This window comes from Anolis carolinensis, chromosome 6 (assembly GCF_035594765.1).
Source record: "Anolis carolinensis isolate JA03-04 chromosome 6, rAnoCar3.1.pri, whole genome shotgun sequence".
Taxonomy (NCBI): Eukaryota; Metazoa; Chordata; class Lepidosauria; order Squamata; family Dactyloidae; genus Anolis; species Anolis carolinensis.
The window spans coordinates 10646108-10660270 of record NC_085846.1 but is presented as its reverse complement, the minus strand read 5'-3'; the positions used below and the strand labels follow the sequence as shown (position 1 = coordinate 10660270).

The 14163-nt window shown below is 41.5% G+C and overlaps 1 protein-coding gene across 2 annotated transcripts in view; it reads left to right on the top strand.

Annotated features, from left to right (window-relative positions):
* Nucleotides 1–7030, top strand: part of nfatc4 (nuclear factor of activated T cells 4) — a 43612-nt gene extending 36582 nt beyond the window's left edge. For both annotated transcript variants that reach the window (XM_003223849.4, XM_062984550.1), the window contains exons 7-10: nucleotides 1162–1217; nucleotides 1922–2048; nucleotides 3598–4113; nucleotides 6284–7030. In XM_003223849.4, coding sequence (XP_003223897.1) covers nucleotides 1162–1217; nucleotides 1922–2048; nucleotides 3598–4113; nucleotides 6284–6351 — 767 coding nt within the window. In that variant the 3' untranslated portion in view covers nucleotides 6352–7030. The remainder of the gene's footprint in view (nucleotides 1–1161; nucleotides 1218–1921; nucleotides 2049–3597; nucleotides 4114–6283) is intronic.
* Nucleotides 7031–14163: the final 7133 nt, after the last annotated feature.

Here is a 14163-nt window from a genome sequence, read left to right as displayed (position 1 = left end):
AAAAAGTACTTTCAAAGTAAGCACTGCATGATTAAACAGGGAATTACACTTTCAAACCAGGAACAGATTTTGTTTTCAAATTTTGTTACATAGTGTTATTCATTCATCCTGAACTCTTTTAGAAAATGATCATGTAGGGGAAATATTAATTGTGCAAAAATGGTGTGTTCCTTCAACCCTAAAAAAATGTATCTTTTGATCTTCAGTGAGAAAACATGTTGTGTTGAGACACCCCATGGGAATACTTTATATATCTGTGGAATGTCCAGGGTGGGGCATTCCATAGATATATACACTGCAAGATATAGAAGCTGCAAGGCCATTCAGTGCTAATCAAGGTGGCTAATTGCAACATTCACACTTGCCCCCAACAGAGAATTCTTCTCACCTGGACCTTCCACAGATATATAAACCCCACTTGCCTAGTTTCCAACAGACCTCACTACCTCTGAGGATGCCTGCCATAGATGTGGGCGAAACGTCAGGAGAGAATGCTTCTAGAACATGGCCAGACAGTTCGGAAAACTCACAGCATTCCACTGTATTGTAATGCTTTTAATGTTGGCTGCTTTAAGTCTTTTTAAGGAGAGAAAAAGCGGGATATAATAATAATTTGGATGTCAGATTTCCTCCTCCCCAGAGTTTGTAATGTTTCTATATCATCACATGATATCATTGATGTGGGACCCAAGTCTAAACACAAATTTCAAATTATCTTTTATTTATACCTTCTACACATAACCTGGAAGTGATTACAATATATTCATAATTTTGTGAATGAAATAACATTTATGTATATTTGAGCCATCAGAAAGTAAATGTGTCACTATTTCTCCCACTCATATGGACAGTTTTGGATTTTTGGTCTCCAGATTTCTGGATAAGGGATGCCTAATTAAGATCTAATTAAGATTCTATGGAATAAATCTAAGGATGGATTTACACTGCCATTATATGGTTAGTGTAGACCCATGTAATGCTGTTCAATGTAGATAAACTACATTACCCAAGTACTGATGATATAACTCAGTTGCCAACTATGGCAGTGTAGATTCAGCCAAAGTGTTCCCACTTCTCAACGTTGCTGTCTGGTATCTAATTTCTAATCCTTTAGTTCCTATGACTGTGAATAAATCGTATTTCTTTACTTGTTTGTGTTAGATGGAAAACTGCAATGGGAAGAAGAGGCAAATGTGAATCGGTTGAAAAGCACAGAGGCAAGTATTCCAAATTTGGGTTTTGGCATGAAGGCAAGTTGTTGGTGGGTGAACTGTGGCCTGGATTCACCTTTAAGGAATAGGGATTAGGGATTTTTGGTGTGGAGCACTGGATGGAGAAAAGGGAAAGCCTTTTAATTTAGGGAGATGATGGAAAGGCAATGGTGGCTCGTGAGCAAAACCATTCCTGGTCTTCATCCAAACTTTAAAGGTACTGAAACCTATCTCTAGTATTGGCTTGGTGGGACAGTCAATCTATTGTGATTTTAGCCTGAGCTTTGCAGATATGTTTATGATACTAATTTTGGCTGCAAGTGGAGCATGTGTAGGATAGAAGGAACACCCTAAATTCCAGCATGACTACTAGGATTGGTAGATCCTCCAAAAGAAATACTTCCAAGGGTTGTTGTGTGTTTTATGGGCTATATGGCCATGTTCCAGAAGTATTCTCTCCTTACATTTCACCCACATCTATGGCAGGCATCCTCAGAGGTTATGAGGTAAATGACACTTTCCTCACAACCTCTGAGGATGCCTGCCATATATGTGGGCAAAACATCAGGAGAGAATACTTCTGGAACATGGCCATACAGCCTGGAAAACACACAACAATCCAGTGTTCCCAGCCATGAAAGCCTTTGACAACAAATTCTTCAAACTCTCTGCAGTAATTGTCTCTTTATCAAGTTTCTCTGCTCTCGCAGGCTTCCCTGACCCTCACAGTCCCGGAATACAACAACAAGCGAGTATCACGACCGGTTCAGACCTATTTTTATGTTTCCAACGGCCGCCGGAAAAGAAGCCCTGCTCAGTCTTTCAAATACTTACCTGGTAGGTAAAAGGCACACAAGTGGAAGATGAAGGAAGAGGTTATGAAAAGTAGAAGTGTGGTTATTCAGTGCTATCGAAAAGGAGAGAAAAATACTAAATGCAGTGAATATAATTGTCTCTGCATTTCTGTGTTTGTAGGTTAGTATAGTTTATGTGTGCTTGTTAATATAGAATGTGTAGTTAGTTATGATTTAGTTTTGTAGTATGTTGTAGTGGCTAGTGCAGTTAATCCATACTTATAGTAATAAATATATTATACATATCAACCATCTTTTGCATAGTTTTTGTTCTCTTACTATGACCCCCATTTACACTGACCATTTAATGCAATTTCAAACCAGTCCTGTGAAGTTGATTACACAGGAACTCCTGGAAACAGTCTGAAGCCACAGATCACTGATGTGCATTAACGGCTTTCTTTCATTCACTTTTGTGTGTGTTGTCTGCCCACTGCAATTTGAAGCTACCTTCCAATTACATTAAATGGCACAAGCCAAAAAGTATTTTTCATCAGATATAATTTTAGGTCATTCTTGTAGAATTTTCAGTGCTGAATTCAGATCTGTGTTCATTTTTTCTCTATTATGTCTAGTTTTTGCGATGAGGCTAATCAAATAATTCATTTACGCATGATATCAATTAGATTCTATTGATATCACTGCGTAAATGCATTAATTATTCAGTTAGGCTCATCGCAAAAACTACATGTGATAGAGAAAAAATAATCCCAGATCTGAATTCAGCACTGAAAATTCTACAAGAATGACCTAAAATTATATCTCATGAAAAGTACTTGTTGCTTGTGTTGCATGAATATGATGCGAAATGTGCAGACTTTACAGTAGTTCGCTGTCATGTACCATTTGTCATACTTATGTTGCTTATCCAACATAAACAGGCTGGCAGAACGTTGGATAAGCGAAAATGTTGGATAATAATGAGGGATTAAGGAAAAGCCTATTAAATGTCAAATTACATTAAGATTTTACAAATTAAGCGCCAAAACATAATGTTTTACAACAAGTCTGCCACTTGTTTGAGAGCGTGGCTGCACTTACGTTGTTGTTGGGAATATTGGCCTGCAATGCGTTGCTGTCTAGAGAAACAGCTGTGGATCTGGGTAGGAGGCAGACTGCGTTGGATAATACAGAATGTTGGATGAGCAAAGGTTGGATAAGCGAGACCCTACTGTATTTTAAAAAGTTGACGTGATGGAAAAGAAATAAAGACATGTTTAAAATTGATTTAAACTGTGCTACTCCAGACTGGACTACTGCAATGCGCTCTACGTGGGGCTGCCTTTGAAGACAGCCCGGAAATTACAATTGGTACAAAGGTCAATGGCCAGGTTAGAGCAGGCATGGGCAAACTTTGGCCCTCCAGGTGTTTTGGACTTCAACTCCCACCATTCCTAACAGCCTATCGGCTGTTAGGAATGGTGGGAGTTGAAGTCCAAAACACCTGGAGGGCCAAAGTTTGCCTATGCCTGTGCTAGAGTCACATTGCTAATATCTTCTTTCATCCCCTTTCTTTTATCTCTTTTCCCTAGTAATCTTCAAGGAAGAACCACTGCAGGACTCCCCACACCATAACTTCCCCCATGTCTCTCAAAGCAGTCATTTCTCACCACAAACAGCCCCGGGAGCTATGGATTTCTCGCCCTCGAGGCCACCCTTCCCGTACGGCCCAGACCACTCTCCCCCCTGTTCTCCTTATGGTCCTGAGTGGAGTCCATGCTCCTTCCCAGCCCCTCCGCGCTACAGCCCCACTTTCCGGTTCCCCTCCAACGAGCCCTACAGAGGGGCTAACCTTTCTGTCCCACTCCTCGCCCCACCAGCGTTGCCCCACTTCCACGCTCTGGAATGCCGCCCACCCCACTTCCAGCCCCCCGGCTCACCGCTTGCCCCTCCGCCTCCAGGGCAGGCGGAAACGTGTGGCAGGGAGAGGACCCCAGAGTGGGCCGACCCAGAACCAGGGTCCGAGGAGCACGGCACCAAGGGAAAGTCGGGGTTTGGCGATGGCTTCCAGGAGAACATGCCCATCCACGAGATCACGCTGGAGGAAGGTAACTCTAGGGATGTGAAGATTTCCAAACTTTCTTTCTCTGCAGGCTTCATTTTGAGGGAAGGAGAAATTTCCACCACCCTTCCACATTTTCCAAGTTTGAAATGGGATAAAGTAAAGTATTTGCAGAATATTTATTTATTTATTTATTTACAGTATTTATATTCCACCCTTCTCACCCCGAAGGGGACTCAGGGCGGATCACATTATACACACATAGGGCAAACATTCAATGCCCATAAACACATCAATCAGAGACTGAGACAGACAGACGCAGAGGCAATTTAACCTTCTCCTGAGGGGATGTTCGATTCTGGCCACAGGGGGGAGCAGCTGCTTCATCATCCACTCTGACAGCACTTCCTCATTCCAAGTCGTAAATTAGTTAAACTTGCCTCCCCACTTTTATAAGTGGTACCTTATTTCCTACTTGATTGATGTAACTATCTTTCAGGTCAGCAACGAGCAGGGGCTATTTTTTATTTTTAATTGACGGGTGCTCACCCCGCCACGGGCTGGCCTTGAACTCATGACCTCATGGTCAGAGTGATTTATTGCAGCAGGCTGCTCAACAGCCTGCACCACAGCCCAGCCCCCATCCTTTCCAAACACAAGCAGGGTATCTGTTGGGAGTGCTTGGATTTGGTGTTTCTGCATGAGATGGGCCTGGATTGGAAGGCCCTTGGAGTCTTTTCCAACCTATGATTTATCTTGAAGTTGTTCACCTCTGCAAATGAAGGGTCTAGAGACCGAGAATCTATGTAGAAGGAGGGAAGGTCAGCTTTGAGAGATCTTGGGGACTCACATACATCCTTTGGGCCTTTGAAGGCTGTACTCTTACACCTAGAAACAATAACTTTTCTTCCACTTTAAAATGGCACTTGTACCTTTTAGATGTCATGGAGTAATTATACAATAGTTTTGTCCTGTTTTAGGTCCAACAGACAGGGAGCCGCAATGGCACAATGGGTTAAACCATTGTGCCGGCTGGACTGCTGACTTGAAGGTTGGGTTGCTGACCTGAAAGTTGTCGGTTCAAATCCACAAGACAGGGTGAGCTCCCGTCTGTCAGCTCTAGCTTGCAGAGACATGAGAGAAGCCTCCCAGCAGGATGGTAACACATCTGGGCGTCCCCTGGGCAATGTCTCTGCAGACAGCCAATTCTCTCACACCAGAAGCAACTTGCCGTGTGTTCTCAATTCACTTCTGACACGATTGAAAAAAAAGGTCCAAGAGACTACATTGCTTTCTAAAATAGGAAGTGACTAAAGTTTTAAATTTACTTGTTATCTTTAGAAGGGGGCAATGAAATGCTGGAGGTCACACTTTACCCCCGTCATAAATGGCTGTGTTCAATTTGGAATGGGTAGATTTCTAGAATATGAACTATCACAGTCATTCCATAGATTCTTTTTTGTTGTTTCTGATCAATGATGGTTTTTTTTTTCTGTGTCAGGAGCGACTTGAGAAACTGCAAGTTGCTCCTGGTGTGAGAAAATTGGCCATCTGCAAGGACGTTGCCCAGAGGACGCCTGAATGTTTTGATTTTTGACCATCCTTGTGGGAGGCTTCTTTCATGTCTCCACATGGAGCTGGAGCTGATAGAGGGAGCTCATCCACGCTTGTAGCTGACATGAAGCCTAGAAAGGAAGCTCCATGTTAATTAAGCTCTAATTTGGAGCCCAAGAAGGTTCTTCACTAGGACCTACCTTTGAGGCAGAAGTATAATTCAACACAACATCAAAATCCATGCATGTGACCAAAGGAGCAAGCACGTTCCTCATTGTTATTGTGGCTTACTTATACGTTTGAGATCAAATAATGGAATAAATTATATTTAGCTCATTATGTGTTAGCAAGCAATGCCTGGCCTCCAGTACTAAAATTCTGCTGCTAAGAGCAAAGTTTAAAATATTATTTACTGGGTTGCGGTGAGTTTTCTGGGTTGTATGGCCATGTTTTTAAATTCCCAAGATTTTAACTGCTGCCTCACAGTGGCAAGGTTTCTAAATGATGTCTGCAAACTGAATGTTTGACAAACATGAAGTTTTTTCTATTGTTTTTCTATTGTATAATATACTCTGTATTTTACACTGTCTTGATATACATATATGCCAATAAAGGCTTATTGGAAATTGAGTAATTGGGTTTGCCTTGTGTTTTCCACACAGTAACTGAGATCATCGGCAGGGACTTGAGCGACTTTCCCGACCCACCCTGTGAAGGAGGACGGAGTTGAGAAAAAACATATCCCAGGACTTTCCAAAGGAATCGGAAGCTTGACTTGGAGAAAATTCAATGTCATTGAAAGATTGCCATAAACAACTATCATGCTGGTTTGGGGGGACCCTGATATTTATACATTTATTGTTGTGTTTTTTTTAACTTACTGTTTCATGTGTTCTTCCGTCCTTTTATTTCTGCTGGTGCTTATGTAAGATGTAGCATAGTTCAAAAAGGGCCAGAAAAAGCAGAGACTCCCCTGGCCAAGTCTTCTGTCCTCCAATGATGTCCAGTCACAAAAACAAAGGATCAACGGGAGTCTTGTCACTATTGTTGTGTTCTATAGCTGTCTCTTTTCAGATCTGACCATCAAGAGATGCTGGATTCTGAACTAAAAGTGGGCCTGCACAACTGACTCTTATGGCTCCTGAGATGCTGAGTCTTTCTTTTGTCTTAACTTCATTATACATCCTTCTATATCTTGTGACAGTGGGTTTCAGGAGATAACATTCCCAGCAGGGCCACTAGAGCTGAACCCTTCCATCTTCTGGATTGTTGCATCAGTTAATGCAATTGTCTCCTATGGTACCTGCTCTTTCTGACTTTACTACCATCATCCACTCTGTCCCTCCATCCAAATCACCATCCATTTCTTTTGACATTTCCTATAATAGAGGGGTTTTTATTGTCCATCATCCCAGCTTGATGTTTTATTTTTGTTGGTGTATCCAATGGGCCTAAAAGCAGTCATTTTCGGATTCTTTCCAAAGAGTCTTGGCAAAGGTTCCTTGATATAAAACATTTGCTAATTTTCTAGGCCAGTGTTTCTCAAACTATGTTCCTCCAGATGTTTTGGATTTCAGTTTCCAGAAATCCCAGCCAGCTTACCAGCTATTAGGAATTGTGGGAGCTGAAGTCCAAAACATCTGGAGGTGCACAGTTTGAGACTACGGTGTTGAAAGGTGCTTTGACATATCAAGATGCTCATTTGACAAAATTGTCAACTGCAGTGAGGTCTATTCTGTGCAAAATTAATGTTTGTGGGGGTTTGGACCATAAAATAGCTTTTCTGAGTAGGTAACATCATATTCTATGCAGAAGATAAGACTTTATGTTAAATATTATGATATTTGCATGGCAGAGTAACATTTTCTGCACAGAATTTTGTTCTGTACAAAAAACTTACTTTTTTCTGGGATGGTTGTTTTCTATGCAAGAATGTGCCCCAAACTAAGTCTTTCTTCCTATGCAAGAATGCCATGTGCTAATTTTGTGCAGAATACTGTATTTCTTCAATTGTAAGACACACTCTACTTTCAGGACCAACACTACCAACAGAAATACATAGGATATACCTGTGATTCTAAGACACACCACATTTTTATAGATGTTTACATAGGGAGGAGCCCCGGTGGTGAAGTGTGTTAAAGCACTGAGCTACTGAACTTGCAGACCGAAAGGTTGCAGGTTCAAATCCCGGGAGCGGAGTGAGCACCCGCTGTTAGCTCCAGCTTCTGCCAACCTAGCAGTTCGAAAACATGCCAATGTGAGTAGATCTATATGTACCGCTCCGGCGGGAAGGTAACAGTGCTCCATGCAGTCATGCCAGCCACATGACCTTGGAGGTGTCTACGGACAACGCCGGCTCTTCGGCTTAGAAATGGAGATGAACACCAACCTCCAGAGTCAGACATGACTGGGCTTAAAGTCAGGGGAAACCTTTACCTTTTACCTTTACATAGAGAAAAAGTGTGTCTTAGAATCGAAGAAATACAGTAGTTTTAGACTGTGGATTTAGACTGTAATGGCGCTCCATGCAGTCATGCCGGCCACATGACCTTGGAGGTGTCTACAGACAACGCCGGCTCTTCGGCTGAGAAATGGAGAGGAGCACCAACCCCCAGAGTCATACATGACTGGATCTAATGTCAGGGGAAACCTTTACCTTAGACTGTGGATGGTTTTAAAAAATGATGCCATTTGCACCAATGGCCAGGGGTAACTGTGTCCCATTTCTCCACCCATACATTCAAAAAGGCCAGAAGTGATACTACTGGGTTGCTGTGAGTTTTCCGAGCTGTCTGGCCATGTTCCAGAAGCATTCTCTCCTGACGTTTTGCTTCCATCTATGGCAGGCATCCTCATAGGTTGTGAGGTAGTACATTTACAATTTGTCCAAATTGTAAAGGTACTACCTCACAACCTCTGAGGATGCCTGCCATAGATGTGGGCGAAACATCGGGAGAGAATGCTTCTTTAACATGGCCATACAACCTGGAAAACTCACAGCAACCCAGTGGTACCCCAATGCTGAATCTCTTCAGAAGTTTTTAACTCAACCGCTTTGGATAGCTCCTTAAATATTGGACTAAAATATGTAATGGAAGACAACCCCCACTTATCCTCCATTTCTCATTAGGTGCCTTATGTTGACGACGCATACACACTAGAACACACTTCTTTTCTCTGCAAGTGTTCCTTGGCTGATATCGTGAGACTCCTATCTAGTGACTCTGATTGGAAATGATTGTTCTTCACTTCTTACGGCATGTTTAATCCCACAAATCTCTACCTCTGGGCCATCTTTTTTGTGGTGCAATGAACCTTCTGAAAAATTATTGCTGTTTTCCCCCTATCTCCATCTTTGCCAATCTCTCTGTTCCAGATGGGTTTGGGCTGCAATGGCATACTGTTGTCCTTTCTAAGATAAACTGCTGGCCAGTTACAAGAAGGAACGACACCCAAATAAAAGGAATAAGGCCAAGTTTGTTTGCCTTTATTTGTCAGGTTTCTAGCAAGGAAATGGGTGACATTTTATCTCCATTGCTTTCATTTGTGTTCACTCTAAAACTGGCAGAAATTGACTATAGTGCAAGCATGGGCAAACTTGGACCCTCCAAGTGTTTTGGACTCCAACTCCAACGCTAGGCTGTTAGGAATTGTGGGAGTTGGAGTCCAAAACACCTGGAGGGGCAAAGTTTGCCCATGCCTGCTATAGAGTTACTTTGGAGAACCTAGGTACATTTATGCTGTATAATTAATGTAGTTTGGCACCACTTGAACTGCTATGGCTCAATGCTATGGAATCCTGGCTGTTGTAGTTTGATGTGGCACCAGCACTTTTTGGCAGGGACGGCTGAAGACCTTATAAAACTACAGCTCCCAGGATTCCATAGCATTGAACCATGGCAATCAAACCGGTGTCAAACTGCATGTATTCCCCAGTATAGATGCAGAGGAATTAGAGAGCTGGAGATCAGTGGGATGTTTGGACTGCATAGCTACAAATGCTAAATTTCCAGAACATTGAAACTAGATGCTGGGATGATGATGATAATAATAATACGAATAATGATACGAAATAATAATAATACGAGTAATGAACCAAAATCCAGCATATCTATGTTGTTTGCTGTGTCATACAATGTCGTTGTGTCAATAATAATAATACTTATTTATACCCCGCCACCATCTCTCCGCGGGGACTCGGGGCAGCTTACATGGGGCCAAGCCCAAACAACATAATTAAGCAGAGAAACAACAACATAAATACAATTCACAGTATAAAAGATAAAAACAATAATACAATATAAAACAGGAATATTATAACAATAATATCAGTCAACCACCAGGCACAATTCTATCGACTTCATAGGTGGAAAGACTGAAGCAGTGAAACGTAAAAAGGATAGTATGGTATGTAATGTGTGAGTACTATGTTAGTGGCACTTGTAAAAGTTGTTTATATAGAAGATAACATTACATTACTAACATAGTACTCACACATTACATACCATACTATCCTTTTTATGTTTCACTGTAGACTATAGACATCTGTGTTTTGAGGAAAGACTGAAGCAGCCATGCAAGAATAAAATGATAAGTTAATGTGCATAGATAATAAGGACCTAATAAAATACAGGGTAGGGGTATAATACCATCTAGGGTAGATTATCCAATGGTTGTCTCACCAAAGGCCAAAGGTATTCATAACAATAATATAATAATATACTAAAGTCATATTCGGCTCTTATCTCCCCAAGGGGACTCAGAGTGAATTACAGATACATATACATGGCAAACATTCAATGCCATTATGCAATTGACAGAAACATATGATACATAAACAGAGGCAGGTGTCTTTCATTTCCGGCTGTGCTCAACTCGGCCATGGGGAGGTGCTGTTATTCCATTCTTCCATGCTGAGGTGCCTGTCCATTGAACCGCTGACACGTTTTTCTGGGGCACTTTTTTCCTTCCAGCTATCTACTCACATCTGTTTTCCAACTGCTAGGTAGGCAGAAGCTAGACTGATGGCGGGAGCTCACCCCACTCGTGTCTTGAACTGTCAACCTTATAGTCATGATCTTCTGTAGCTGGCGGTTTAACCTGCACTGCTATGGCTTTCTCTTTTGAAATGGACGTCTGGGGCTGAGACTGGCAAAGACGGGGAACCCCAAAGAAGGGAATGAAATGTGCCGCACAAAGCAAAAGGGTGCTTTGAGGTTTGGGAATATGCAAAACGTTGTTTTCTCCCATCCCTTTCCCAAGATCTTGGCCCTTGGCATGGTATCACGAACCGATCAAGCAACAAGACAGCTTGGAAAGTTACTTTTTCAAAATGGGATTGGTGCCTATTACTTGTTGCAATAACATTATGTAACAAAATTTAATGAATTTGATACGAAATTCAAAGAGTAACGATAATTTTTCACATCCCTAATACCTACTAGTTAGTTACATAGACAGGAAACTTCTACAACTCCCCAAATCACTCTGGATTAGCAATAAAATGTCAAGTTGTTTTTTAAAAAACTTTTTGTTTTCAAATACATTACAACTTGTACTATCGGTATGCTTATGACATGATAAATAAATAAAGCAATAGGATGACCCAAACCACAAACAATTCTAAAATACCCCCCAAAAAGGAGCATTTGGAAGTAATAAAAACCATTACAAACTTCATGACTGACAGAATGTCACTCTCCTGCCTTATATGATTTTGAGTCCCTTTTCAATCCAAAGTAACAATAAGATACTGGGAATGTAATAATAGCCATTACTTTTGAAATGTATTGTCACTTCAGGAGTAACAGTGTTAGTTGTAACTCAATGCTTCCAAGGTTTGTAAGGAAAATCTACACATCCCAGCATCTTGGGATTTGTAGTACCTTCCCCCAAGCTCTACCTAGACTTAAGCCATAGGGCTGAGGAAATGGGTTAACCAAATGCGCCAATGTTTTCTCAAAGGGAGGAGTGGTTAGTGGTTGTATTTGTTAATATATATATATATGTATATGTATATTTTTATATGTATTTCGAGGAGCGGTGGGAATGTTCTTTTGTAATTAAAGACGTAAAGGAAATGGCACATCTTGTGCAATTGTGTGTGTGTTTATTTGTGTGTACATGTACATTTCTGGTGACTGGAGGCAGCTGAATAAAGGGAAGTTCATAAAAGCAGAGCAAAGAAGGGTAGAAAATGTGGAAGTTGGTTGACGATATTCAAATGCAAACAATGTTCCTTTTTTGCTGCCCAAACAACATGGAAGGAAAGTCACTCCAAGCTTGAGAGGAAACCCAAGATGCATACCTATGGAATGCTGTCTAAGGCTGCATCTATACTACAGGGTTAATGCAGTTTCACGCCATTTGAGCTGCCATGGCTCAAGGCTATGGGATCATGAGAGATGTACATTTATACGGTGTTTATTAACCTTCTTTGCCAAAGAATGCTGGTACCCCACCCAAATACAGCTCCCAAGATTGCATTTCATTGAGCCATAGAAGCTCAAGTGGTGTCAAACTGCATTAAGTCTGCAGTGTAGATACACCCACAGCCCCTGGCAAAATCTGTATACGTAAACAGTTTGCATAACCACACTGGGAGCCATCATAATGTGGTACTTTGAGTGATGAACTCTGGAAACCAAGTCTTGAATACCTGCAGACCCATTTGGTGATCTTGGGCATGTCACACTCTCTCAGCCTCAGAGGAAGGCAATTACAAACCATCTTGGATTACACCTGGAGAAGGAAACCTTGTCCTAGGTTGCAAAAGGCCTTCTGAAGCATCTCCAATTTGGGCGTTGAAGTCTCCACATATAAGGATTAATGATTCATAGGTTGTCATAAGTTCACCTCTGGGTTGCCATATTATGGATACTACTTAAAGGCACATATCCCATCTTCCGAACTGAGAATAAATAATGTTTCCTTTATTTTAGGAATTCCCCCTCTTTTGCTAAACCTCTACTTTTATCTCTAGGCCAGACTGGGAGCTCAAGGGTGTATCTACTCACTGTAGACTTAATGTAGTTAAAGCTGGATCTACACTGCCCTATATCCCAGGATCGGATTCCAGATAATCTGATTTGAACTGGATTATATGAGTTTCCACTTCCAGATAATATGTGATAAGCAGATAATCTGAGATCCAATCTTTAGGCGTTCCTCAGAGGGCATGGTCTCCAGACCTATGATCATTTTAGTTTCCCTCTTTGGCAAAGAGACTTTGCATAACCACAACTCCCAGGAATCCATAGAGTTGAGCCATGGCAATTAAAGTGTCAAAATCGATTACACGCCCTTTATGCCAGGATTTCCAACTTTTGGGCCCCCGATGTTTTGGACTTCAATCCCCAGAAATCTCAGTCAGTTTACCAGCAGTTAGGAGCTGTGGGAGCTGAAGTCCAAAACACCTGGAGGCCCAAAGGTTGGGAATCCTGGGACAAAGGGCAGTGTAATCGATCCTTTGGCACTACTTTAATTGCCATGGTTCAGTGCTATGGATTCCTTGGAGTTATGGTGGTGCAAAGTCTCTTTGCCAAGGAGAGCAACTAAAATGATCAGAGGTCTGGAGTCCATGTCCTCTGAGGAACATCTAAAGAACTGGGTATGTTTAGCTTGTAGAAGTGAAGGCTGAGAGGAGACATGATAGCCATGTATAAAGATGTCATAGGATGCTATAATGAAGAGGGAGAAGGCTTGTCTACTGCTGGCCTGGAATCCAGGACGTGGAGCAATGGGTGCAAATTAAAGGAAAGGAGATTCCATTGAACATCAGGAAGAACTTCCTGACAGGGTTGCTGTGAGATTTCCAGGCTGTATGGCCATGTTCCAGAAGCATTATCTCTTGATGTTTCACCCACATCTATGGCAGGCATCCCCAAAGGTTGCGAGGTCTATTGGAAACTATGCAAGTGGGGTTTATATATCTGTGGAAAGTCCAGGTTGGGAGAAAGAACTCTTGTCTGTTTGAGGCAGGTGTGTATGTTGCAATTAGCCAGCTTGATTAGCATTTAATGGCCTTGCAGATTCAAAGCCTAGCTGCCATAGATGTGGGTGAAACGTAACGATAGAATGCTTCTGAAACATGGTCATATAGTCTGGAAAACTCACAGCAACCAAATAATAATAATAATAATAATAATAATAATAATAATAATAATAATAATAAGCCAACTGCAAAAGGCCACCCTACTGGGATCTGCACGCATCATCCGAAAATACATCACACAGTCCTAGATACTTGGGAAGTGTTCGACTTGTGATTTTGTGATACGAAATTCAACATGTCTATCTTGTTTGCTGTGTCATAATAAAAAAATAATAATAAATCTTGTTTGCTGTGTCATACTGTGTCTTTATGTCAATAATAATAATATGGTGGGATCACACACCTGCAAAGGTCGTGGAAAATGAGCATGCAAAGATACTGTGGGACTTCCGAATCCAGACTGACAAAGTTCTGGAACACAACACACTAGACATCACAGTTGTGGAAAAGAAAAAGGTTTGGATCATTGATGTCGCCATCCCAGGT